Source organism: Penicillium griseofulvum, assembly GCF_001561935.1.
Source record: "Penicillium griseofulvum strain PG3 chromosome Unknown contig_86, whole genome shotgun sequence".
NCBI lineage: Eukaryota > Fungi > Ascomycota > Eurotiomycetes > Eurotiales > Aspergillaceae > Penicillium > Penicillium griseofulvum.
The window spans coordinates 61,180-87,326 of record NW_024467473.1 but is presented as its reverse complement, the minus strand read 5'-3'; the positions used below and the strand labels follow the sequence as shown (position 1 = coordinate 87,326).

At 46.5% G+C, this 26,147-nt stretch overlaps 10 protein-coding genes across 10 annotated transcripts; 7 read left to right on the top strand and 3 right to left on the bottom strand.

Moving 5' to 3' along the window:
- Positions 1–535: 535 nt before the first annotated feature.
- PGRI_034950 (zinc-binding alcohol dehydrogenase family protein) lies at positions 536–1,647 on the top strand (the record flags this gene model as incomplete). The annotated part of the gene is made up of 2 exons (XM_040791208.1): positions 536–647; positions 710–1,647. 2 exons carry the CDS (start codon positions 536–538, stop codon positions 1,645–1,647), a joined length of 1,050 nt encoding a protein of 349 aa, XP_040645285.1.
- Positions 1,648–1,901: 254 nt separating this feature from the next.
- PGRI_034940 (Major intrinsic protein) lies at positions 1,902–2,805 on the top strand (the record flags this gene model as incomplete). The annotated part of the gene is made up of 2 exons (XM_040791207.1): positions 1,902–2,522; positions 2,575–2,805. 2 exons carry the CDS (start codon positions 1,902–1,904, stop codon positions 2,803–2,805), a joined length of 852 nt encoding a protein of 283 aa, XP_040645284.1.
- A 3,631-nt stretch (positions 2,806–6,436) lies between these two features.
- Positions 6,437–7,870, top strand: PGRI_034930 (Winged helix-turn-helix transcription repressor DNA-binding; the record flags this gene model as incomplete). Its single annotated transcript, XM_040791206.1, has 5 exons — positions 6,437–6,610; positions 6,677–6,803; positions 6,858–6,915; positions 7,038–7,489; positions 7,554–7,870. The coding sequence occupies 5 exons, from the start codon at positions 6,437–6,439 to the stop codon at positions 7,868–7,870; spliced, it is 1,128 nt and encodes a 375-aa protein (XP_040645283.1).
- A 1,849-nt stretch (positions 7,871–9,719) lies between these two features.
- On the top strand, positions 9,720–10,717 carry PGRI_034920 (NUDIX hydrolase; the record flags this gene model as incomplete). The annotated part of the gene is made up of 2 exons (XM_040791205.1): positions 9,720–9,757; positions 9,808–10,717. 2 exons carry the CDS (start codon positions 9,720–9,722, stop codon positions 10,715–10,717), a joined length of 948 nt encoding a protein of 315 aa, XP_040645282.1.
- A 192-nt stretch (positions 10,718–10,909) lies between these two features.
- Positions 10,910–11,771, bottom strand: PGRI_034910 (glutathione S-transferase family protein; the record flags this gene model as incomplete). Its single annotated transcript, XM_040791204.1, has 2 exons — positions 10,910–11,012; positions 11,092–11,771. 2 exons carry the CDS (start codon positions 11,769–11,771, stop codon positions 10,910–10,912), a joined length of 783 nt encoding a protein of 260 aa, XP_040645281.1.
- Positions 11,772–12,260: 489 nt separating this feature from the next.
- Positions 12,261–13,000, bottom strand: PGRI_034900 (M35 family metalloendopeptidase; the record flags this gene model as incomplete). The annotated part of the gene is made up of 2 exons (XM_040791203.1): positions 12,261–12,349; positions 12,415–13,000. The coding sequence occupies 2 exons, from the start codon at positions 12,998–13,000 to the stop codon at positions 12,261–12,263; spliced, it is 675 nt and encodes a 224-aa protein (XP_040645280.1).
- Positions 13,001–18,672: 5,672 nt separating this feature from the next.
- PGRI_034890 (zinc-binding alcohol dehydrogenase family protein) lies at positions 18,673–19,698 on the top strand (the record flags this gene model as incomplete). The annotated part of the gene is made up of 1 exon (XM_040791202.1): positions 18,673–19,698. The coding sequence occupies one exon, from the start codon at positions 18,673–18,675 to the stop codon at positions 19,696–19,698; it is 1,026 nt and encodes a 341-aa protein (XP_040645279.1).
- An 863-nt stretch (positions 19,699–20,561) lies between these two features.
- On the top strand, positions 20,562–21,086 carry PGRI_034880 (uncharacterized protein; the record flags this gene model as incomplete). Its single annotated transcript, XM_040791201.1, has 1 exon — positions 20,562–21,086. One exon carries the CDS (start codon positions 20,562–20,564, stop codon positions 21,084–21,086), a length of 525 nt encoding a protein of 174 aa, XP_040645278.1.
- A 1,307-nt stretch (positions 21,087–22,393) lies between these two features.
- Positions 22,394–23,302, top strand: PGRI_034870 (NmrA-like family protein; the record flags this gene model as incomplete). The annotated part of the gene is made up of 1 exon (XM_040791200.1): positions 22,394–23,302. The coding sequence occupies one exon, from the start codon at positions 22,394–22,396 to the stop codon at positions 23,300–23,302; it is 909 nt and encodes a 302-aa protein (XP_040645277.1).
- Positions 23,303–23,911: 609 nt separating this feature from the next.
- PGRI_034860 (uncharacterized protein) lies at positions 23,912–24,713 on the bottom strand (the record flags this gene model as incomplete). Its single annotated transcript, XM_040791199.1, has 5 exons — positions 23,912–24,012; positions 24,067–24,194; positions 24,250–24,376; positions 24,434–24,462; positions 24,517–24,713. The coding sequence occupies 5 exons, from the start codon at positions 24,711–24,713 to the stop codon at positions 23,912–23,914; spliced, it is 582 nt and encodes a 193-aa protein (XP_040645276.1).
- Positions 24,714–26,147: the final 1,434 nt, after the last annotated feature.

Sequence of the window (26,147 nt, the reverse complement as noted above, 5' to 3'; positions counted from 1 at the left end):
TGCTGTCATTGTCTTAGAATTCCCGTCGGAGATATTTGGTATGTTGTAATTAGGCGACCTGGCGTCGCCCGGGCCAGCGGATCTCAAAAGAGATCTTCTGATGGGACCCATTAATGGAGTACAATACAATAGTAATTGACTTTATTGAAGTTATTATCACTTGCGTGCCCCTCCCTCTACGCAGATCACCCACAATATGGAGCACATTTTACCTGCACGGCGATCTTAGAAGCTTTACGGTATATGGAGTACACTTTAGTCTGCGCTAGCTAGCTAGATTGTCGCGCAGCACACGGCAAAAAACTGTACTTTGTCGGAGCTCTTCGATAGTTCAATCTAGCCCTTAATCCTGGATCATCCTAAGACCTTCCAAGCCACATAAGGAGAGACCGAATGGAGCAATAATATGCGTAGCTTTCTCAATCCCCAATTTGCCATTTAGACGAATCCTTTTCCAAAAAAAAATTGAGCTACTCCAAATACCCCGCCTCTCTCGTGCCATTCATTTCCCCCACGTTGCGACATCTGTTTGAGAATGACCACCCAAAGCGCGATTATCGTCCAAGAACCAGGCCGCGCCACGCTGGCAGAAAATGTCCTTGTTCCTGAATTGCCGGATAATTACATTCTCGTGAAAACAAAAGCTGGTATATTATCCTTCCCCTCCACTCTCATATTTCATGAACACCTGGCCTAACACCGTACAAAGTCGCATTGAATCCAACGGACTGGCGTCATATTGATTTTGTACCCTGCACCGGGGCCACCGTGGGCTGCGACTATGCTGGAATAGTAGAAGCCGTTGGTCCGAGCGTCACAAAGCCTTTCAAAAAAGGCGATCGCGTTGCTGGGTTTGTACACGGTAGCAATGCCGTCCGCCAGAACGGCGGCGCATTTGCTGAGTATGTGATCGCAAAGGGCGACCTCCAAATGTTGATCCCGGAGTACATGAGTTTTGAGGCGGCAGCTACTTTTGGTGTTGGTTTGACAACCGTTGGTCAAAATCTTTACCAGACCATGGAATTGCCTTTCCCTGGCGACCAGACCGGCGAATCAGACGACACAAATATCCTAATCTACGGAGGCGCAACAGCTACCGGTACCCTTGCGATTCAATTGGCAAAATTATCAGGATTGCGAGTCGTCACAACATGCTCTGAAGCCAATCGCGGCTTCATGCTTGAGCTTGGGGCAGACGCGGTTTTCGATTACCACGATCCACTGGTGGGTGAGCAAATCCGAGAGGATACTGATGATGCCCTGGAATTTGTTCTTGATACAATCTCCACGCCCCAATCAGCTGCTATCTGCAGTGCTGCCATTTCCTCGGCGGGAGGTTCCTACAATGCCTTGCTAGATGTTTCATGTCCGAGAGATGACGTTGATTCACATGTCTCAATGGCGTATGATGTTTTCGGAGAGCCTTACCGCATGGGAGCAAAAGAGATATCTCCTGATAGCACTAACTTGCAATTTGGAATCGAATGGTGGGAATTAGCGCAGCAGCTGCTTGAGGAGCGTCGCATTCACCCTCATCCATATCAGGTGAAGCCAGGCGGGTTGGCTGGAGCATTGGCTGGTCTCCAGATATTGCGGGAAGGTAAAGTCCGAGCTTCCAAGCTAGTCTATCGGGTCGATGAATCCTAGTAACATCTCATACACAATTAAACAAAGAGTACTCAACTTTCTGTCAAGAATCCATAAGTCTTTTATGAGTACGATTTGCAAGTGTAAGTAATCTGGTAGTGTCAGATAAAAGAATCTTTTCCCCCCCTAACTAGAAAAAAATCTGCTTGTTTACCCTTTTTTCCGCCTTTTTCTGCCGTCTTGGCATACCCCACAAAAGTCAGGGGTTCCCATGGTTGGCCCCATGGTTGGCATCCCAGTCGAATTTCAATATCATGATCGAAATGATTCCTCGTCGGACAGCATTGAAGCCATATGCGGCGGAATTTCTCGGGACCGCCCTCCTAATTGTCATCGGGGACGGAGTTGTCGCCCAATGTCTGCTGTCCGAGTACCAATACGGCACCTGGCTATCCATCAACCTCGCGTGGGCCTCTGCCGTCTCTCTCTCTGGCTATTTGGCTGATCCCAGCCCGACGATCAATCCGGCGGTAACTCTGTGCCTTGCACTAGTGCGTCCATCCGAAGGACAGTGGAAACAAATCCCAGGCAAGCTAGTCGCGCAGTTCCTGGGCGGGTTTGTCGGCGCTGCCATCGTGTATATCAACTACCGTTCGGCGATCAAAGCATGGGATCCTGAATACACTATTCCGGGAGGTTCAATCCTGAGCCCGGTGGGCCATCATTCAGCGGGCATCTTTTCGACTTACCCAGGCTCCTACTTCGAGTCGAACTGGGAGGCTGTATTTTCCGAGGTGCTGGGCTCAGCTGTGCTGATGTTCGGCTGTCTCAGCATCTCTGATCCGGCAAATGCTCGTCGATTCCCTGCCCCACAGTTCGCTATGTTTATGCTGCTGCTTATGATTGGAGCCGCATTAGGCTGGCAGACTGGCTATGTATGTTCACCAGATTATCAGGCAAGGAAGTGTTGCTAATTAATAACAACAGGCCCTTAACCCAGCTAGAGACTTCGGCCCCAGATTGTTCTCTGCTATCATCTATGGCCGAGAGGTGTTTACCGCGGCTAACTGGTACTTTGTTGTTCCCCTGTTCGCCCCTATTATTGGTTGTGTTATAGGCGCAGCAACTTACGATGGGATGCTGTTCGAAGGAGAGGGATCGCGTATTGCCGATGCGGTGGACAAAGTCGATGGTTACGAGTATCATCTACTAGAGTGATATTTGGGCCGACTCAATGGTACATTTGCTAAATGGGGTTGAATATGTAAATCATCATTTTTGGATATATATATGCCGTGATGCTGAGCGAGAGCAAGAACATAAGCTCCTATTATTTTATCACAATGACTATGGATACTTATTGATATAGACAATGTGGTCCAACTAAAAATCCGAAATAAAGTGGAGGTATTGACCAACATCCTTTTCCGCTTGAGTCCTGCCTGCTCAATGACCTGTTGAATATCGGCACCACGAACCTGGATCAATGCTTTGAATGGCGAGGGGCCAGAACTAACTCCCTGAGTCATGTCCAGGGACTCTATCTCTAGCTTCCTACCATAATGTTATGCATAATTGAAGTCGAACGCCCAGAGCAGTCGTGAGATAGCAATGAACAGAGAATTACGCCAAATGTGCTACCCAGGACAGAACCGCTGACAGGAACCCGAAGGCACCAAGAGGGAGATTAAGGTTTTGAATCCAGCGGTCTAGGTTGAATTCCTCAGGGCGATTACAAAATGCTTCATCCACATCCAGAGACCAATGGTTAGCTACCACGATCGTGTCTTTTCCCGAATTGAATAATAGCAGCAATGATATACCCACACTCCGGCCAATCAAACTCATAGCCCTTGCTCAGCTCCTCGACCCGTTTAGTCCAATTCCGCGAGGAGGCCTTCAAGGCAAACTCCATAATGTACTCGAAGGAGTCAACCTGCTTCTGATGAAACGCTTCAGCCACCCACTTCCACGGGGCCAGGAATTTAGGCAGGCAGTCCAGGATGGTAGATACCTCAGCGACTAGATTAATCGCTTCACTGGCCATTTCTCTGTCACCTGCTATTTCTCTTCTAACTCGCGTTCATCGCCTAGTTCCGATCGCTTGCTATAAGCCAGGGAATTGAGGTGCTTGCGGAAAGACAGTGGAATCGGTTCGTAAAATCATGAGTAGACAGTAACTCGTGAACCAGTTGGATAATTTCGAGATCCCAAATAGGGCGATATGGTCTAGATTATACGCATAGTTGGGAAGTTGATCGATGCAGCTGTAGTCGTGGGCTTAAGGCGACTGAGAGAAACCCTGGGATAAAACCTGATTTTGATTGACAGCCTCTCGGAAAGAGATTGTGGCTGCACGAGAACCCTAATTCATCCGCTTCTGAGTGGACGCCATTTCCATCCGTTGTGCCTCCCCAAAGCTATCCGCCATTGGATCATTATCACCGCGAAATCCGAAAGACTGTGGATCTGTAAGTTTCTCGACGAACATTGGATTGGGAGCAGGGTCGGGGGGATTGGAGAGGTATCTGGAAGAGAGTACTCTTCTAAATACCAATAATTGAAAGAAGCAAAGAGAGGAGCTGCTGGAAGAAAGAGAAGCTCGCGTCTTCAGAGTCGTTCTTGACTGTTGGAGGGGGGTGTCAAACGTAAGCAGACGATGGAGAGGGAAATTGCTACATACTCGTATTGTTAAAATCTGCGTAGAGAAACCACCGAGTTGGAGTGTTATGCTATAGACCCTGCTACTAAGTATCTACCCACTGCCCCAAAAGTGACCGAGTTTGAAGCCTATTCTTTCGATGAATTTATATTATACCCTATTCGTATTTATTATTTATCTTATTCATAATTGGAAGCCCAATGTAACATATTATAAAATTGTATCCGTAAATAATTTTCATAGAGTGTGGCCAATTTTCAAAGTCATGATAGAGGTTCTAATGAAGTAGTTTAGCATAGGAGCCACCAGCTCTCGCTATATATAATAACAATTTATCTTGACATTTGGATTTCAAATACTTGTCACTCAACAGCCATATATATTGGACCATTCGGAAAGAGATAGTTTACGAATCTGATAATGATCTTTTATTGGAAATTATCAGTAAAATTATTACAATATAAATTTATTGAGAGAATAGGGTTCAAAGTTGGTCAGTTTTGGTGGGAAAATGGGCAGTGGGTAGATACTTAGTAACCGCTACAGTTATCCATGAATATTCATTCATTGAGAAGATCGACAGGTATCAACTGAGGTTCCTCCATGTAGGACTGCCTAGCCCCGAATCGATGTCCCAGGCGCCCAACCTTTCACAAACAGCCTCAGCCTGTATAATACCGAGAAGAGATGAACTCACAATATCTCCAAGACTGGGTCTTTAGGCATACGTCATTGTATACCACAGTTGGCCATCGCTAAATCTAGACCTTCACTTCCACAGCCTCTCCGCTCCTTTTCTAGGTGCACTGAAAAGAGATTAAGTGGGTCGGCCCACAGGTTTATGTCGGTATTGTAGAAAACGATGCAGTCAGCCCCCAGTCCGTGTCCAGTTGAGTGATGTGCATGACAGTTGCTTGGCGCATGCCAAACATGACCATAAATCTGGAACACCTCTAAACGCCGGTCACTCCTCGGAGTAGATGAGAAAGTATTAGACATACTATGCATGACAAGACATCCAGATTATCCAAGCGATACCGCGCACACTTGAAATAAAACAAAACATGCCCCTTGACCCTTTTCTGTACTAAATAGCGCAGCTTCATATTGCTGCCTACTCCCTGCAATCACACTTTTGAAATGGTTCTGCACCACCAAAATGAGATGCTCTAACACCTGGGCGGCAGAATCGTTTTGCACACGCGCCTAATAATGTGTAAAGCTCTAATACCCACCCACAAGTAACTCCTCATATAATGAGATTATATAGTTAACCGTATATGTTAAATCCGTTAGATTCGTAGCTATACCTAAGAGAATATTCTTATTTGTAAGGTATTATTGATATAACTGAACTCACTCCAAGGTTCTAATGAGGGATTTGCTAGATACAAGCCTTGGTAAAACCCTTTATCAGGGGGATAGCGAGGGTAGTGGGCTAAGATCTAGTCTAATAGATTACGGATTATGCTGTTTTACTCCTACCCTTTAATAAGGTTTTCTTTTCTTTTTTCGTTTTTCTTGAACTACACGGACCTCTTTAAGGATTTTGCTGCCTCTAGTAATAAGGAGGATATATGCATAGGTAAGCCGCGAAATAGACTCCTAGATCACTGCATCCTCGACCACTATCCCGTAGGGTAGGAAAGAGGTAGATGTCGACAATAGCAGTATTAGTTACCACCTTGTCTACGATAACTATGTACATAAATCTTATTTAACTAGGCAATAGATAGTTATGTATGGAATACGTTTTAAGGATACTTAATATCTAACGATATTATTATCGAATACATATACTAAACCATAGACGAAGCAAGGATAGTATCAATGAGATTACTGGGCACCAAATCAGCTAGGGACAAAGTAGAGTCACTAGATAAACAATATTAAGCTTTCCAAGTCCTGAACGCTCGTGCGACCTCAGAGGAAATGATTCCTTGAATACTCACCCACACCCGGGGAGTTGCCATTGAATAGAGTACGCTATAGAAATCTATTGATCACACATGAGAAATCAGTTGTAAAAACAAGATAGCGAGGTTGCACCGCTCCTAAACCTTCCCCAGATGGAGGGTTGAAGGTTGTAATATAGAGGCTCAATTTACTATTTAACAGGCTCCCTGGAAGGTTGCTTGAGCCAATTCAACTTATCTGCTACTGCCTTATCTATCGACTATCAGAACAATGACGCTCAATAGTGAAGATCTCTCATCCCTATCACAGGGAGTCGCATCATCCGTTTCAAAATTCCAATCTACGGGAGACGAAAATGATCGGTTGCAAGCTTTGGAGGAGGCTAGACATCTCACTAGGGTCTTGCAAGCTCCAGCCCATCTGATAAAGGATGTATTCTTGTCGGTGAGCTGGCCCCTTACAACTACACGATGAAACTTCAACTCTGACTAAATGACTCTTGCAAATAAGCCTGGTATCCCTATGGCCATCAAAATAGCTCACGACATGGGCATATTTGCTTGCTTGAGCAAGGCTACGTCGGTTGTGACCTGCGAGGAGCTTGCGGCACCTACAGGCGCCGATCAGGTCCTTGTCGGTATATTTGTCACTATCCCCTCTAGGTGATCGGTGACTAACTTTTAGATACAAGAAAGGATCATGCGTGTGCTTAACGCCAATGGGTTTGCTGCCGAGGAGTCGTCTGGTCGGTATCTTCCGACTGCATTGGCTAAGCAAATGACCGAAAGAAAAACCATTGGGGTCGTTGATTCCTTGTAAAAAGCTACTTCCTACCTTTTTCATGTTAAGTTATCGCTAATGATCACACTAGATTCATGGATCTCCTACCTGCGTATCATAAAACGCCTATGTTCCTCAGTCAAACGCAATATAAAAACCCAGGCGACCATAGAAACGCGCCTTTCCAACGCGCGTATGACACGAAGCTGTCATTTTTCGAATGGCTAGGTCAAAATCCGCCGGCCTTGGCCCGGTTCAATACCTTCATGGAAGGGACTCGAGCTCATTTCAGTCACTGGGCTGAATGGTTCCCTGTCCAAGATAGATTGATTGACGGAGCCCGGTGCGATGGTCGCACTCCATTTTTGGTGGATATCGGCGGAGGTCGTGGCCACGATCTCATGGGACTGAAGCTAAGATATCCCCAGCTCCCTGGACCACTGGTCCTTGCAGAAATGCCCTGGGTCATAGACGAGATCCAGAGCCTGGATAGTGATATCCAGAGAGTCAAGCATGACTTTTTCACCGCTCAGCCAGTGAAAGGTATGTTTGAGCAAGACCCTTTGTTACAAGTCCAATTCTCGTTCGTTCTAACATTAGCGTCAAGGAGCACGTGCTTATTACCTGAAGTGGATTCTTCACGACTACACCGATGAAAACTGCCGCAAGATCCTACTCAATATAGTGGGGGCGATGGAAAGAGGCTATTCAAAGATCTTGATTGAAGAAAATGTGCTCCCTGAAATCAATGCTGGTTATACCGAAACTATGCTTGATATGATTCTTATGGCCGTATGCCCTGGTATAGAGCGTACGGAGGCGATGTGGACTCGACTCTTCAGCTCGGTTGGTCTGAAGATCTCTAAGATTTGGGCGCCTACCCGTGACACGACAGGGATTATGGAGCTTGAATTACAGGATTGAAGGGCTGATGAGATACCAATGGTCCCTCAGCAAGGCCTGGATATACGTACTACCCATGCCTAGGCCGGTGATATTCTCTGTCAGCATGCCTCACAATTGTCAGGTCCATAGTATTTAACAGTTAGAGGCTTAATATTACCATTTCGGGTTTTATATGATATTTATCATATATTTTTTGATTTGGTAAAGGCCTTTTATGGTAGTTATATAACTACATATAGACCAAGAACGATTCGTATAACTTTCTCCATTTCTCCACTTCTAGCTCCAACAGCAGGCGAGCCATTCCATAAAGAGCAAGATAACCGGACAGTCTCTGCAACTTCTTTCATATCGTCGTTTGATAAATGAAAATCGGTCTCGCTGCCCCTCTTTGCGCGAAGGAAGCAATCCTCGAATTGGATATCCATCGAGCCGGAGATGTGGTACTGGTCCGGGCCAGTAAGTCCCTTCCAAAAGACCTTGATTGCTTGGATAGTAGAGGCCCCGCTAGTTATTGGGTCGAGTTTGCATTGCTCAATTGTAATACTCCTTTTCTTTTTGACCTTTATTGTAAGCGCGACTTTAACCTGTTGGTTTGATTCACGGAGCCAGAACAAAACATCTTCTTTTAGCTTGGCCTCTGACTCAGACCAACCTACTTCAACAATAATTGTCGGCCACTTCAAATCTCTTCCAGGTACTTTGATTGAGCTCTTCCAGCTAGATGCACGACCTATAGGCACAAGACGACTTTCCTGACCACGAGACCAAGCCGCAAAAATTTCACCGAAAGAACGATGGGCGACCTCATGCATATTAGTCGGTAATTTGACGACAGTAGCGAGAGAAGTGAAGTTGTATGTCACGAATGAATGAGAAAGGAGGCTGCACTCCTGGAAGGAAAGCTCATCCACATTGTCAAATATAATATACGAGTAGTCAGCAGGTTGGCCATGTCGGTTATACTGCCACTCATGCACTTTATATATCGGAGCCTGTAATATTTGAGCATAATGCTCAGATATAGTGGTCTTTTTGGCCTAGTGTGTAACTCGCCAGTCCAGGGGCAGGTTTTAACATATACCGCTCCAACTCAAATTCAACGCATTGGAGACATTGCTCTATATCTTGATATTTGTATTTTGATGTTGTAGGAGGGAGACCTTCTTCTCTTAGAGTATATTGGCTCATTATGGGAGAAATGTGCCTTTTTCGGTCACTGAAATTGACGAGAGCCTTAGGCATAAGTCACTTATAGGATAATGTCATGGTGATACGGTGAAGTCATGTGATACTCTAGGACCGGGGTTAGGAATTGATACCACTGGATTTGATGATGAAAATCTATGACATAGATTAGGACAATCTTGAGAGATAAAGCAGGATGGGCCTGTATTGTAAAATCCATGAAGGGACAGGACAGGGTAATTATGCACCTGCAAATTTCTAAACAAACTAGCAAACTAACAAATAGTATAGTAAGCTGTAGAGTCGATATCATAATAAACACAAAACTACCAAGCAGGCCCCGGTCGCAACTGCTGTATTAATGGAAAGGATGCCGGAGACGATGTCAGATATATATCCTAGTTCAAATCAAACCGGAAGAATTTGAGCCAGGCAACGTTTGACCTAAGGGCCTGTTTGGAGAGAATGGGAAGACTCGCTGTGGCAGAGAGACGTGATGCTAAGAGGAGAAATATCTGATTTTGATTGAGAAGACAGGATATTGTAGGGTATAGGAAAGGGTGAAATGTCTGCTAAGCGATCTAACAATTGGGGGCTGGGAAGACGATTCCCTGTGGAGCTTGGAATCGCCAAGAACCCCTTTCTCAACTTTCCCAGTATCCCGACTTTCGCAGTAAAAATGACGACCATCCTAGATATAGTTAAGGAATGTGACAAGTAAGAAATTTTGATGCTTCTTTCCATCTTGTACTAACGTTGATCTTTAGCTTCATTTCGCACGATGAACTAGGGATTCTGGAGAAATCGTACACCTTCAAAGTGAACGGTTGCAGTGCCATATTAGGATATATTACCCGGGGAATCGTTGAGAAAATCCAATGGTCCGACACGTGGTCAATTGATCATGGCGGAAAAACTGTCACATTAGCTACGCCAGCTACTGCCACAGCCGATATGCGCTCTCCGGTGCTTGAGGATACCCTCAAAGCCACCAGAAAGTTAGCTGTAATATCAATGCTAGAAAGCTGGCGCAATGAAACTTTCCCAGTTTATGGCCCAGAGGGAGAAGTCCTTCTTGAAATAGAGCGTTGCGCAAGTGCCTTGTTTGGAATTGTGACTTACGGCGTCCAACTTCTTTCTTACGTGAGGGACAAACAAGGTCTTCGATTATGGATCGGAAAGAGATCAGCAAGAAAGCAAACGTACCCAGGTATGCTCGATAGCACTGCCGCCGGCGGTCTGCCTGCCGGGAAGCTACCTATTGAGGCTCTCATATCCGAAGCCCAAGAAGAGGCGTCCATACCAGAAGAAATAGTGAAGATGAAAGTCAAGCCAATGAGCCATCTCACTTATTTCCACATCCGTGGGGACAAAGCTGGAGGAGAGACCGGCCTATTCCAACCAGAGGTCGAGTATACATATGAACTCGAATTAGATCCAAGCATGATCCCAAAGCCAAGAGATTCTGAAGTAGAGTCATTCAGGCTTTACACTATTGAGGAAGTGGTCTGTGCTTTGAAAGGAGGACGGTTCAAGCCAAACAGTGCTATTGTTATTGTTGAATTCCTCATTCAGCGTGGGATCCTGAATGCTGAAAATGAGCCTGGCTACTCTGAAATCTTGTCGCACCTACACCGCAAGCTTGAATTGCCTGTTCTAATCCAGCCTTCTAATTGAACGAATTGCTGATTAGCTCCGACCTCCTGAGTTAATTCAAACAAAGATTACGTTAGTGACTTCAAACATGATCAATGCCTGAAAGATATATTGCTTAAATCCGACTACTCTACATGCAATGATACTGTTTTACCTCGGTACAGTGTCGCTTCTAAATCTAAGAGCAGAACCCAGCACTCCAACAATCCAAATTCATTCCCAACCTTGATAATCCGGGAAATACTTGTCATGGATCCTCCGAGCATACTTTACCAACGCCGGGTAACTGTTCACAACATCCTTGGTTTCAGGAGAGCTTTAGAAAGGTCAGCATGGCCTATCATTGGGTGGGTGTACCGCAAGGCAAGTATACCACATTGGAAAATGGTACTTACGCTTCACAAACCAGACCTGATATTACAAAGCCAAACACCACTGCATCAGCCTCTGTGGGGGCATCGCCGCCCAAGACCCAGAACGGCCCTTCCCGATCCTGATGCTGGGTATCTGCAGCCGATACAAGTGCGTTGACAGATTCCCAGATTTCCCGCCGGAATATTGCAATTTCCTCGGTTGTAAAGCTGCCTGTTCCTTGACCTTTCATATTGCGGACGACTTTATTGTAGATTATGTTGCCGACAATCACCTGCACAGGCCAGGGGACACTAGCCAGGATTTTGGAGCGCATGGTGTAGTAGTTTAAGACCCACCGCTCGTGACCCTGGTAGAAATAGAGTCTGTCCTCCAGCAGAGCCTTAAGGGAAAGGTCCTGGGCTTTCTCCACGGCAGATAGTCTTCGATTGAGATCCTCTAGGTGTCCGGACTCAATGAATGCTTTTGCAATCAGGGTGGAGTCGGACATAGATTGCGACTGGCCATCACGTTCGAGTGTGATATACGGCACCTTGCCCCTAGGGCCTTTTAAGGGCGAACCTGCTTCGACATTGTAGCTGATATTTCCAAATCGCAAGCGGGCCTCGAGCTTAGTGACAAACGGCGACCAGGTGTAACAGCCTTTTTCGGGGAATCCTCGGAACACAGTGATATTGTGTGCGGACTTGAGGGACGCAGCCATGATGGGCTGAGATTGATGTGATGAGAGCCGAGAAATGACTGTGGTTGTATTTGATGAGTGTATTCTTAGAGAGTGAACAAAAAAGGTTGAAATTCAAAGAACGCAAAGCGGCAGCGTCTGAGATTAGCAGGGAGTGACAACAGCTCGAGGGGATAGCCCTTGTATTATATCTCCATGAATACGATCAATCTACAACCAAGCGCGGTAGTTGATAGCACGGAACTTTAGTCGGCGCTCGGTCTCGGTCTTTGGCGGCATTTGCGGCTTTTGGCCGCTGACCCCAAAAAGAGCCTCACTTGACTTCGAATCGAGAATGAAACATAATACTATTCTAGTTGAAATGCGCTATTTTTCTTGAAGAACTGGCTGATAAAATTTGGCTAATTTACGGCTTATTAGGGCCCCAACGGGTTACCCAAAACGCATCGTTGGTTTATAGAATTGGACCAAAACCGATTTTGAGTTGGGTTGAGTGGACTCTGCCAAAGTCTACTGGTTCGCCTTTCGGATCTCATCCATCATCCAATCCGGGAGTTCAACCTGCTTGCTCTCACCCTTCTGGCAGTCAAGATCGATTGCTGGATGATGCAGTCAGTAAACGAGTTACATGTCAGGATGGGCAGGGGAAGAAAGCAAAACTCACCACCAGCGTAGAGGTTGTAGGTGTCGGCATTTAGGATAGCTTGATCCTTGGGAAGCTCAACGAGGGCGTTGTACTTGTACGCGAAGTCTTGGGTGGGCGGGCTGTAGACGTCGGCCATGTGCGAGAGCTCGTGGATCATGGCGAGGCCCTGATCAGTGCCGCCGCAGTTGGAGATGGCGGGCACAATCTTATACCAGTCCGGGCAGTTGACGATCTTGTTGTTGCCAGAGACAGCGTAGGCAAGGGTACCCCTGCCGCCGCCACACTCGCTCTGTTTCAAGCCATTGCCGCAGTTGTAGGTCACATTGCCGCTGCTGAGGTTGGAGGCCTCATTGGCGATGGCCTCGTAGCGGGCGGCAACCTCCTTGCGGGATGCGGTGTCGGTAGTGCGGAAGTACTCTTCGAAGATGCTAGCGTCGCCGTTGATAGCGGCGTCAGCGGCGGCCTTGGAGAGAGAAGCGGCGCGTTGCACGGCGGCTTCGACTGCGGCCTGTTGGCTGGTAGTGCATGATTCGAGCTTGAGTCCAGTGGAATAGACAGGGGTCAGCAGCGCAGCTGCGGTGAACAGGGCAAAAGTAAACTGCATTGTAAAGAGTGACTATGGTATCGTGTAAAGAGTGACTGAAAAAAGGATAAACGGACCTGCCAAGGATTAGAAAAGAGAAGGAGGCTACTAAGTTATTTATACACCTTTGAACTACACTTACCCCTGGAACAGATCCATCATCCATTAGCGCTTGGGGTTAATTAGTTCATCTTCTTTCATTGTATCGCCAAGCCTTGTTGTAGATCTGAATAGATGAAGTTAAATGAATCTATGGAGTAACTAAATCTAAAGTTAATCTAAATGAATCGATCCTACAGGCGAGGCAATATATAACGCCTAATGTAGTGTCCGATCGGCGTAGTGCCTGTAGACACCGAAGGTATCAACTGGTTTCAACACCGTTTCCGAATACGCGAGTTTTCTTAGCATTTCATGGGAAGAATTTTCCCCACAGATCTCAGCCAAGGTCCGATAAGTCGCACACGAATACGCAGTCATGTCATATAATAGAGCATCGAGACTATACTAGCTGGTAGCGAGATCCAGGGAAAGGAGTTTGATTCCACTATACACTATTAAGCGCCAGCCTCTTACGTCGACTGAAAGTCCATCTGAAGTGGAGGCATTTTCGGCGTTCGCCAAGAGATTCAGGGGTTCGGCAATGTACCCTAGTGTCATCGGCAATGGTTTAGGGTAAGAGCCACTTTATATGCGAGTGGAGTTGAGAAGGGTGCTCGATTGAGAGGTTGAGAATCACCTAATTCGCGCTACCATCACACCTAACCCCACTAATGAAAACCAGAATATTATTTCATTATACCCCTCTACCTAAAACACGCCACATCTTGGCATCTGCATATAACCACAATTGGCAGGACCATACAACCAGCTTCAAGGTATCTTCGGCCTCATAGTCCGCCAAGGCAAATGGGAACCTTTGCAATGGGATTCACGACATGTACGAAATATGATCTGCCAGGTCATTAAGATTACAGGATGTATTCAAGGACGTGAATCTCTACTTATGGGTATCAACCAAAGTGTCCTTTATCTCTCTGTCAAGCTGTATATATTCAGTTGCGCATCGTCCCAAAGCTTTATACCGGGCTTCCCATCGGATAACAAGCTTGTCGACGATGACTGAAAATAGTAACCCGAAAATAGTGGCCGATGATCGCCTCCCCCCCTCCGCTATAATTATCACTTGGCATGTCACCTTGTAGGGTATACGGAGTATACATATGTGCAATACCCCTATGCCTAGGCGCTACTCTGAGGCTGACTCGCACGGCCTATCTCCCGTATCTACCCTTAACGGGGCCCAATAATTTACAGATACGTTGTGTGTCAGAATTAGCAATTTCCTTTATCCTGTCTTTCCGAAGTGACGTATCTAGCCCTCGGGGGCGCACTATCGAGAAGCAGTCGGTTGATTCCATCCTCTAATATGGGCTTTCCCTAATTCCTCCTCTTGGTCAACTCCATATAGAGTATTGGAACATTATGTTAGATGCACTAAAATTTGAACTCGTTTATTAAAAATGAAGAGCGCACGCACCCCTTTAGAGCCTGGGCAGCTGCAGACCTCGCGAATCAAAATCCATGTCTGTTTGCGTGGGCAAATTGACATAACTGGGGTCTGCTAGTCTCCCACGCCCATCGCTCTGGGGCGCAGAGGCAGCTAGCCCAACTAGCAAGCCGTGTGCCGCATGACAATCGAGGTCGCACCTGCTCTAACTCTGTCCTCATCACATCCTCTCCAACATCCAGCCCTCTACACTCTCCCGCCATCCAGCGCTTCAAGCCTTGAAAACAATAGGATGGCCAAATGCTACAATTCAGATGGAAGCGAAGACGTGAATTGAATTCCGTGCTCGGCCGATGGGAGCCCCGCCCAGTGTTGCGGCCCTGGGGAGGTTTGTTCCAATAATGGGCTCTGTATGGATATTAAGGAGGATGGTCAAACGAGCTACTGGCTAAACACCTGCACCGAACGTGACTGGTCGAACAATTCCGTTCCGGCGTGCCCGTCAGACTGCGCACATATCCGAATTGGTAGGAGCCCGTTAGGATTCCAAATCCCAATCGATGGCCAGTTCTAAACTAGTATAAACTAATTCCTTCATCTAGTCGGTGGAAACGGTGTTAGTATTTGCGGTAGCGGAACATTTTGCTGCAAGGGCCTGGAAGGCCAGTGCAGCTGCAATACTGGGAACTTCTCACTCGGATCAGTTCACGCTGTAACTGTACTCGCGAACTCTCCATCAACCGCGTCTACAATTACAATTACGGAATCACATTTTCCGACTTCGGCGCCGCCTGCGTCAACAGGGAAAAGTGAGAGCAATAATAACCTCGGCGTGGGTCTCGGCGTAGGCCTAGGCGTGGGAATTCCGCTCGGCCTTGGAGTCATCGGGGCCTTTTGGTTCTTCCATCGCCGACGGAGCAGGGTGGCAACTAGCTTGGGCCCTACGGAAGCGTTTATCCCATCGTTGGACAAGAACGGGACCCTGCCAGGGCAAGTCGCTACTGTGCCTCCGCAGGAGTTAGCAACACGCCACCCGCCGACGCACCTTGAGCTGCAGTAGAGTAAGCATTGTCTAAGTACTTTGTTCAGGATGGACTTCATGTCTTTCTAGCTTTTTTAACTTTGCTGCTTTTGTCGCCAATGCCTTGTGATCTTTGGTTTTGGATTATAATTGGGTGTGGATTTGGGTGAATCATGTTTGGTGAAAACGAGGCAGCATGTAATGACCTCGCAATATCATGAGCGAAATCCATAGGGGGGTGACTATGTATGCCCCTTTGCGATTAATCCTCAGACAGCCTCTCCAAACCTCTCGCCCCTTTTCATTCAAATTTGGGTACTTTCTCAACTGCCGGAGATTAGTCCAAAAATCCTTTGCATCATAATGTCCGTCACCATGTTCACGCATACGCTTTCGTAGAACTTCTTTGCATTCGGCGTCCTGCTCTGTCTACCACAAGGCGCTAAGACATGTCTATACCAGATAGAGTAATATGCAGCAAATTCCCAATCGAGAATCCTAGCGAGCCCTCCATCTTTCACTATGATGTTCCCCAGATTGAGGTTACAAAGAGTAAGAATGTAGGGCCCACATTTAGGTAGACATTTCCTTAGATTGTGTAGGGCTCGCTGAGGGACTTGAAGAGTAAGAGTTATAGCTTCCCAGAGTTTGTTGTCAGAATGGAAAGGGCCGTGCGGCTCACGGTCAGAAAAGAGTAGACCGGGAAAACAAGGGCTTTGATCAACACTTTGTATAGATGTTGATTGAAGAGATGGTAGCTGCTTTTGAATTTCAACGACGCTATCTGCGATATTCACTTTCTGGGATTTCGATAACAAAGGCTAGGCCTGCTCGAGCGTTTCGCCTTGTATCCGCTCTTGGAGCACAAAGTACCGTTCGTTGCCGTCGACCCAGTCACGAATTATCTTCGAAACAGGGATATTGGGGTAGGATGCAAGGTGATTTAGGGTGACCACCTCGGTTTTCGGTCCTTCATCGGTGCGTTCTTTCAAAATAACATCAAATTCGACCGACCACACTCCCCGCCTACTTGCACCATACAAGAGTTTCACATGGCTCGAGTAAAAGCACTATTCTTGCTGGTCGACCGTCCATCCACATGCGATGGAACTCTTAGATTGTTCTGACATTATAAGGACAGCTCAGGAATTTATCGCTATACAGAAGGGGGAAAGGAAATTTAATGCTAATTGTTCGATAGCAGTTGTTCACCGCCCCACATTCTATCGGCCTAAACTAGTGTCCCATTCGCTAACAACTTTCCACATACAAACCTGATAATGCCTAGCACGCGAGACCTTTCCCTTTCCGTTTTAATGCTTACCTCTTGCCGCTTCTTGATCACTGAGTGCAACTAAGTATGTCCCTACAGATATGTACATAATACGACCGATGGATTGCGGGACGGGCCGAGGTACTGACAGCCAATAACAACCTATAAATCGTTTAGAAGTAATTGTGTTGAGAGCTGTATAACCTGATAATGGGATAGGCTACCATAATAGGTAGACATGTAACTACCCAGGATGGAATGCTATTGGTGGTGATGATAGACTAAGAAGGGGAAAGGAGGAGGGGAAGATGGAAGATGAGTGCAACATGGTGCAAGTCATGTGTCACGTGATCGCCACACCCAACCCTACGACGCATCCTCCATCGCGTCTTCTGCGCTCGGCCTCACCGCCTTCACGCCATCAACGGCGAAGTGCCTGAACCTCTGACCGTCCGCCTCACAAACATTCTCTATTAGCACTGCACAAATTTGTTCTCACAGGTGGGATTGCCACGTGCTTTTGCCACATTGCGCGGCTTTTTTGAAGCAGATCGTCTATCTTGGCCCTTTTCTTCCCTCGAGATCGATTTTACCTGCCTGATACGTGACCTCAACTAGAAAGAAACCATATCACCGTCCAACTCATACCTGTCTCTCCACCTCCAAAACCCCTCGATGTATATTCTCATAGTGGTGCGCGGTTTTCTGGCGTCCAATGGCTGACCTTTCTTCTCCGGAAAGCCTAGAAATTCCAGGAGACACCTAGGAAAGGATCGCTCATGTTTCTATCTTGCTTCATGGCAGATGAGCCGTACCTTCGCAGACAGCCAGGTTACTAGAATGAGCGCAGACAATCAGCGGCAATGTCCTAACCTCTTGAAGATTCCGTTCAAGATGCTGGAGGCTGACCTTGGGAAGACTCTGTTATATTGGGCCAAAGAATTTGACCGCTACTGCGTGACGTATTCCAAGAAACTGGGAAACATCACTCGTGGACACTGTTGTGAAGTGGGAGAATGAATATCGATCGCATATCGAACAACTCGAAACTCGGATTATCAAGCTCAGGATGAAGACCTTCATCGCATGTCATATCTAGAACATCCACATGTGAGAGATAGGCCGGAGGTTTAAGAGCCTTCAATGGAAAACACCCCTAATCAGTTGCCCGCGCCTCAACCTAGTCGACCGCCCAACTATATTGCGTATCCAATATATCGAATTGTATTTCAAATTTGGCAATTTGTTTTTGTTCGAATTCAATACATAGCCAGTGCTGATACTCACGCATCCTCTCCTAGAGCTCACAAATCTGTATTGCTGTATCCCCTTTTCTGCGGGCTAGGAAGGTGCACTCTTTCCATAGCGCCAAGGACGGCGGATTTTGGCACTGGACCCACAACGGAGAACGGGCATAGACGGTGATTACTAATTTTCGGCATCCGATGAAAAGCGGCCGAGTACGTATCAAAGACTAAGACTAGGTAACCTGCCAGGGTTGGAAGCCCGTGGACATTATCAAAGCAGATACGGATGTCGGAATGACGGAAGAGACATGGCCGACATGCCGACTGACCTCTTAAGGCTTACAAACTCTAGCCATTGGCTACCTAGCTTGTGCTCGAAGCATGGCACAAATCTTACTGTCATAGTATTCTCGGCGAGCCCACTTTCGAGCAGATGGCCTGTGTTTTGTCCCACTCTGCTTATGAAGCCTGCCTTTCTAGTGCATTACTACAATCGTTGCCTGGATCACGCCAGGTAGGAGGCAGAGTATTTATTAGTCACATAGTCGCCCATCTTGACATCTATCTCAGACCATCTGCACTTGACCATCAGGTAACAGAATTTCTACCAGTCACAAAATCGCCTCTGCAAAGCCCTACATCATGTCTCATTTGGCAGCCATCATTTCTGCCCCCAAGGCTCCCCTAGAGGTCCAGGAGATCGAAACACCTCAGCCTGGGCCCGATGAGCTCCTTATCAAAAATGAGAGTATTGCACTCATGCCGATTGACGCGAAGATAGCGAGATTTGCAATGCTTCCCATTCAGTATCCAGGTATTCTCGGCAGCTCATTTGCCGGCACCATCATTGGAGTCGGCGCTGAGGTTACCGGCTTTGACGTTGGCGACAAAGTTGTCGCTGTCAAAACGGCAGGGACGACCGGGAACAAATACGGCGCCTTTCAGAGGTTCGCAGTCTGCCGTGCGGTTACGGCTACTAAACTCCCGAGCGAGGCGGCCCTTGACACTGCGGTCCGCCTGGTTGGCAACTTGAGCACCATTACTGCTCTGTTCAATGCAGATTTGGGGTTGGTGAGACCCAGTCCCGGCATTTCAGCACAAGTCCAAGGCAAGCGAATCTTGATATACGGAGGGACTTCCAGCTTAGGAAGTCTATCGGTGCAGTACCTCACGCAAGCTGGGTACGATGTCATCACAACTACGTCCCCCCGACATAAGGATTTTGTATCCCGTCTGGGCGCCTCTCGAGTCATCGATCACACCCAGGCCTTCGAGACGACTGTCAAAGCGCTCGTTGCGGCCGGTCCTTACGATATTGTTGTCGATGCCATCTCGAATTCGGAGACAATCAAGATCGCGGGAGAAGTTCTTGCAGCGCAAGGAGGAGGAAAAATCTATGCACTGCAGCCCGCGTTTGGCCCTGAGACTCTACCTGCTGGCGTTACCCGTAAATTTGGAAGTTGGTCGCTGCTGCTGGGCAAAAAGGAGCATGCAGAGTTACTCGAGTGGACTTTTAGCACATACCTTCCGCAGGCTCTTGCCCAGGAAAGTCTGATCCCTGTCTCCGCGAGAAAGATTCCTGGCGGACTCGCCGGATTGGAGCACGCATTCGACGTACTGATCAAGGGAGTCAGCAGCGAGAAATTAATTGTGGACCCTTGGGAATAAAAATATGATATGTATGGTACTGCTAGGATGTTCTTGTTGCTCTATAGTTAGGAAGTTAGGTCTATACTATGAGTGAGGAATAATGATGAATCTAGTATATATTGGTTTTAGAAGAAATAGGTCTATAGTATATCTTAGCCTGCCATAGTATCCAGAAGGTAATAAGTAGTTAGGTCTCTATCATAATAGCTAAGGTCCATAGTCTAGTATACTCTTGGTCTATAGTTAGGTAACCCAAGAAGCCAGAGAAAGATTTCTTGCTGTCATTAAACCCATCTCTTACTGTTAAACCTCGTTGATCTTGATGGAAAATGTTGAGACTACTAGGTGTAGACTCGAGGATCAGAAGGGAGAGAGTTGTATTGGAATAGACTACTTCTTCTCGGACTAAACTATCTAACTAGATTGGGGTTAATGCCTGAGGTACCACGCATACCGCCCTGTGTAACACACCCCCCCCCAAATAACCTGCCGTAGGTGTGGGGGTCACCGAAAGGGCACGGATACTCGGCGAATTGCCACCAAGCTTGGTCTAAGTGCTATAATTCGCTCACTGAGCACATGCCACAGCTCTAGAGGTCTACATAATTACTATCGTCCGTCAGTGGTCCCCTCATTTACGCACGGGTGAAACAGGGTACTGCCTACTCATATTCGAACCCCACTCGCTCATACAAATTATCCACTATTGCCACCTCATATGATTTCTGTGCCTCTTTGTTTAACTCTGATCGATCCCCTTTGGCGCTGTTGCTTTATCGCTATCATTTTCAAGTTGTTTTCTTGATTTCCTAGCATCTCAGAGCTTCCACCAAGACTATTACAATCAGTACGACTTAGGACTCAAAGTTAGAACATTTATCATGTCGCAACAAGAAGTCCCGGCCCAACACTCCAAAGCGATATACTCCGAATCCGCTCAAACCTATAGTGACGACGGAGCTCGTCATGAGTCGGACGAGGAGCCCATAGTTTACAGGATTTCAAAGGACTACGCCACTATAGCGCGTCGGGAGCGTGATAGCCTCCTTGCAGAGGGTGCTAATCCTGACTCGGTCATCCTACAAAGCGAATTACACAATTATGTCCCTCGAAGAGAAAACGACTCTGTCGACGAATATACGAAGCGCTACGCCGATACTATGATGGAAATGACTGGTCGCGGCGTTCGGATTCTGAACGACAAGCTTACTGGCGATCACATGCCATCCATATTCGGAACCGCGTCTGGGAAAGTTTTTGACTTAGGCCCCGAATCCGGCTCGACAAAGGGGGAGTATCGAGAATTTACGCAGTGGCTCTGGGGAGTTCAGGGAGCAGAACAGATTGAGGTGCCGGAGAAGTGGTTGAAGTTTGAGAAGCCAGCCGAAGGGAAAGATGAAAAGTAATATCTGAGATAGGCTAGGGTCATGTATTCTATATTTACGGTACTTCGAATTATTTTCCTATCCTCTGCTTCTCATCGACCTGAATACGCATTCGTGAATATAATCCAACACATCACTGCTAGTACATACGGGGATTATCTCAATTGTAGATATTACGCCGGACAATATCTCACTTGAGCAGTTCTTGCAGTCGAAATCGCAGTAGATATTCAAATGTAATTAGATACATATGACGGAGAAATTCCTAACACGGGCTATGTACAGTAATAGTCGTATAATCAATGATAAAGGTGTTTTCCTATTATAGAGCATTCATTAATACAGTCTAGTTGGTCTTGGCACCAGGGGCCAAGAAACAATCATAGTGTAAATGGTGACAGCAGTTTCGAGACGTAGTGTAAGTCCATCGGTTTTCGCACTGGGCTTTGTAAGGCCCGAACTGATCGTACGATAGGTAACATCAGTGCAAAAGTTTGTCTCAAGTCGAACAGAAGAATTGCGCCAAATTCCAGTGCGAGCCTTGCTCATCTGTGGGTCGTTCATTCAGCTTAGTAGTATGTACCCTGACAAATAACTAGGTAAGGCGGGCTATACCTACCTAGGTAGGTCCACGGGTAAGGTTAATGATAATTAAGTTCGTTAGCTAACTTTAACTTCATCCGTAAGAATTATCAATCGACCCTTTTCGGCAAGGGTGCAACATGTGACACATCCCAGGGCACTATACGAAACGCGACATCTTGGGAGGAAATATCTCAATAGGAACTTTAAATATCTTCACGGCCTTGCGTACTCAGAGCGAGACTAGTCTAGTTCGAAAGGTGGAGGTAACTTTTTATAACCTTTAGAATGTACGTGCGCATATAGATTATATAGCTTTGAATAACTGCCAATTTCAACTTTTTGAGATCTTGAAAATAAGTTAGACATATTGTAAAGATTATAGAGCCTTGAGAAGGCCCCACGTGAAGGTGTAAGATATCGCATTCACTATAGTGTTGAGAGTTCCGCTCTCTTGTCTGCGCTACTTACTGAACACCTTAGGTTAGTTAATAAGGTTTGGAACCTTGGAACCAACCTTGGAACTTCCTCCCGCTTAATAAGCAGTATCATCGGCCTCGGGGCAATCCAAAGCCCTAGATACCAGAAAACAACGATCATTTCTCAATGTAGAGAATATACTAGAGCTACTTCGTAGAGTTGATTTATAAAGCACCACGGCCATGTGTGAGCTATAAAGCCAATGCCGTAAGCACCTTCTCTCATATCCTTCCATCCACCGTCCTATTTTCTATCTTGAATTTGATATGTTTAAAACTATCCTTATCACTGGTGCGACTGGGACCCAGGGAGGCGCAGTAATCAGGGCGATCGCCGCGCTTCCTAGATCTGAATTTACTATACTAGCTTTGACCCGAGATATCAATTCCCAAAGCTCAAAGAATTTGGTCAAGAAGTATCCCACGGTCAAATTGGTTGCCGGAGACCTCAATGCCCCTGATGACATATTTAAGACGATCGACTCTCCAGTGTGGGGTGTTTTCAGTGTTCAGACTCCATTCGGCAAGGCCGCAAGCTTGGAATCGGAGGTGACACAGGGGAAGGGTCTTGTCAATGCCGCATTGAGAAACAACGTCAAGCATTTTGTTTACTCCTCGGTTGACCGAGGGGGCCCACGGAGTGATGAAGGAGAACCTAGTCCTGTCCCACATTTTGAAACCAAGCGCCAAATCGAAGATCATCTGCGTTTGCAGGCCGACAACTCTGAAATGGGATATGTTATCCTTCGCCCAGTCTTCTTCATGGAGAACCTCACAGACGACATGCAAGGGAAACTCATCGCAGCGGCATGGCGGATGAGCGTTGATCCTAAGAGACTGCAACTCGTCGCCATCTCTGACATTGGTCACTTCGCGACCCAAGCCTTTGCAAAACCGGATGAATATGTCGGGCGTGCGATCAGTATTGCGGGTGATGAACTGACCCACCAAGAAGCGTCTTCCATAATGCGAGTGCAAACAGGCTCTGCATTGCCGACAGGCTCAAGTTTCCTGGCATGGCTACTATTGAGAGCAGTCAAGGATCTTAGATTCATGTTCAGATGGTTCCGCGAGGATGGATATGGTGCCGATATTTCACTCTTGAGACGCGAATACCCAGGTTTACAAAATTTCGAGACCTGGGTATCTTTGAACAGAAAGGAACGCAGGGTATGAGAACAATTGATGTCGCAAAGCTAAAAAAATACTGGCTCTCGTTCTATCTTCCTGTTCCCATATGCTGGGTCACAAATTTTTGTTGAACCTCGTGTGATCCATCATGTCAGCTTAGGTGAAACTTTCATCTGTTTAATGTTCTCTAATTACTATTTCCGTTGGACCTTTGGATGTGTATGGTTTGACAATTCACTTTTCTGTACTACATTATAGTCTGCAGATAATGGCCAATACAAATGACCCATTCGTAGGTCGTTGGATGGTTGGATAGTAAGAAGGGGTAAGTGCCAGTGGCAAAAAGCGAGTGGTAGCAGTCTCTTGGCCTAGTTTGTAACTCGCCAGTCCAGAGGCACGTTGTAACATTCTGGCTCAAGTTTCGATAGGACGTACGGCTTGAATGGGAGCATGTACAAAGCTACCTACGAAGCACTAGAAATGATGAAGTCTGTGATGAAGTCTGTGATAAAGGAATGTATTTGTACAAAGATTTCACCAGTAAAATCCAGATAACAAGAGTGCAACAGAATATAGACGTAGCTGGTAATGTACAGGAGGTAGCTCCAAGGCATTCGTAACTGGTTTCCAGCCACAAGCTCTCTACCGAGGTGTCTAGATGGCAACAACATCAACCCAGAAACGAGTATCGTCGCTCTGGAACTTCTCATCACTCTCAATCTGCTGTTGAATCCATGCAACACCATCCATGTATGCTAGCGATAAGTTTAGTCAAGTAATCCATGAATTAGGGGATCGTAAAAACTCACCTTTGATGTCCGCAGTGCCCGGGTTGTTGACACCGGATTCTCCATTGCGGTGGCCGCTGAACCAAGTTTCATAGCCGTAGTGCTTCTCGCCCTCATGGCGAGCCTTGATGTCCTTCTTCAGATCAGTGCTGGAGATCAAGTATTAGCCAATGTCTACGAGCATATAACCACACTCGAACTTACTTGAGAATGACACCCTCATCAACCTGGGCGGGGGTCTTGCCCAGGAAATCAGAAGCAGAATGTCTCAAGATGAACCAATTCTGCTTGAACACACCGAAGTTGGTACCATCGCCAGTCTTTCCGTCACCTAGAAGCATAAATGTGAGTGCCGCTGCTAGTCTCGCCAGTCAACATTTCGACATACCATAGTTGTAATCGGTGCCCATGTTGGTACTAATACTTGTCAGCTGGATTATTCAATACAGAGGCTAAAAGAAGTGAGCTCACGTCTCGAGCATGGCGATAGCCATATCGCGAGTGTTGCCGCCGGCCTTCAAGATCGCCTGCTTACGAGCCCCGAGTCCATGAATGATTTCGGTGCCGCGATCAGCTCCGCGAGCGACCATGTTGTTCAGGTCGTGTGTCGCAGTCGAGATGACTGAAGACACGAGGGCCATGGAGGTAAAAAGAGATAGGAGCTGCATCTTGAAAGACGACTAGAAACGAACGAGCTTTCTTGCTGATTGATTCAGATGGTGGATTGATGATGCTTCAAAATTCAGAGACCGGCGGCTCCCTTTTATACCAATGGGTTGATAGCCAAAGACATTTGCATACAGCATACAACAATATCGATAGTTAGAGACATCAACAGTATGAGCGAATCGTAATCATTGTTCCCGTGTGATCATCGCAAAGGATCGACATGTTTCGGATCACGAGTCATACATAGTATATTAAGGAGTTGCTTTACATTCTTATTGTTCGGTTCATGCGGGTCTTTCTACAAGACATATATAGTTTCACCACTACACTAGTTTCAAACTTCAAATTAGAACTCAGGTAGATGACTGTGGACTCACAAATAAACAGAGAAATAGATAAAGAGACAAACCAACGATGAAGTTCACATCACATATAAGATAATAACTATATGGTAGACAAAACGACAAGGTGTTAGGCTAAACAGTATTACTCTTCAAAGTCATGTCCCAAGGATTAGTTATGAAATACTTGGATAGATCTACACGTCGGCAAACTTCGGGCGATCTTCGGGGTTACTTACTTATTTTGATCGGACTTCCTCCCACCGTTGGCTCAAATGGGGGAATTTAGTAATCAAGCTGGGCGCCCACGTGGCGCGTCGCGTCGGCATGTTTAGAGTTTCTCCACGTGTCTTAGATTAACAATTTTGAAACATTAAGTCGGCCTATGCCGCCACCAATACATAGTTCCATCCTCTCTATGTATATATGACTTCTAAAGCAAGTGGATTAAAGGGCTTTCATGGGAAAATACAAGTCTAGCTGCAACCAAAACTTTGAATCCTGGCCGTGGGTTGTTAGACCGATCAGGACTATTTCAAACCTCATTTCAAAGGTACTATTGTCGCAAGTGATAAGAACTGAGGCTCAGGGACCTCTTTTCCCCACATTCATAACCACCCTATAAATAACCATCACTTGACTTTATACGTATTCAAACCAACTGTAGTGCACAACGAAAGACCACAGCATGATACAAAAGCCCAATATAACTGTATTGAACTTCTTCCAACAAGCAAAACTACCTACGATTGAAGCTAGGGGTAAGAGAATAGCTCCTCTGCAGTTCCTCAATTCTCTGGCTGCCATCGGAGTAATCTCGAGCTAAAACTCAAAAGACTTGGCTTATCTGCCCCTTAAATGACCGTAAGCTTGCTCAATACATTGAGAGCCCCGAAGAAACCAGCCAGAATATACATAGTGCGGCGTGAAAGCATTTAGCCGCAAGAACCAAAAAGGCGCTATTCTCCATAGGTATGAACGTGATTGTCTTGCTAGGAAGTGACTTCCAACGTTGAAGGTAACATGTCGGGTAAGCAATTAGCCAGGCCCGCAGTGTGTAGATCCCTTTTGCGGGAGGTAACGGCAGAATCC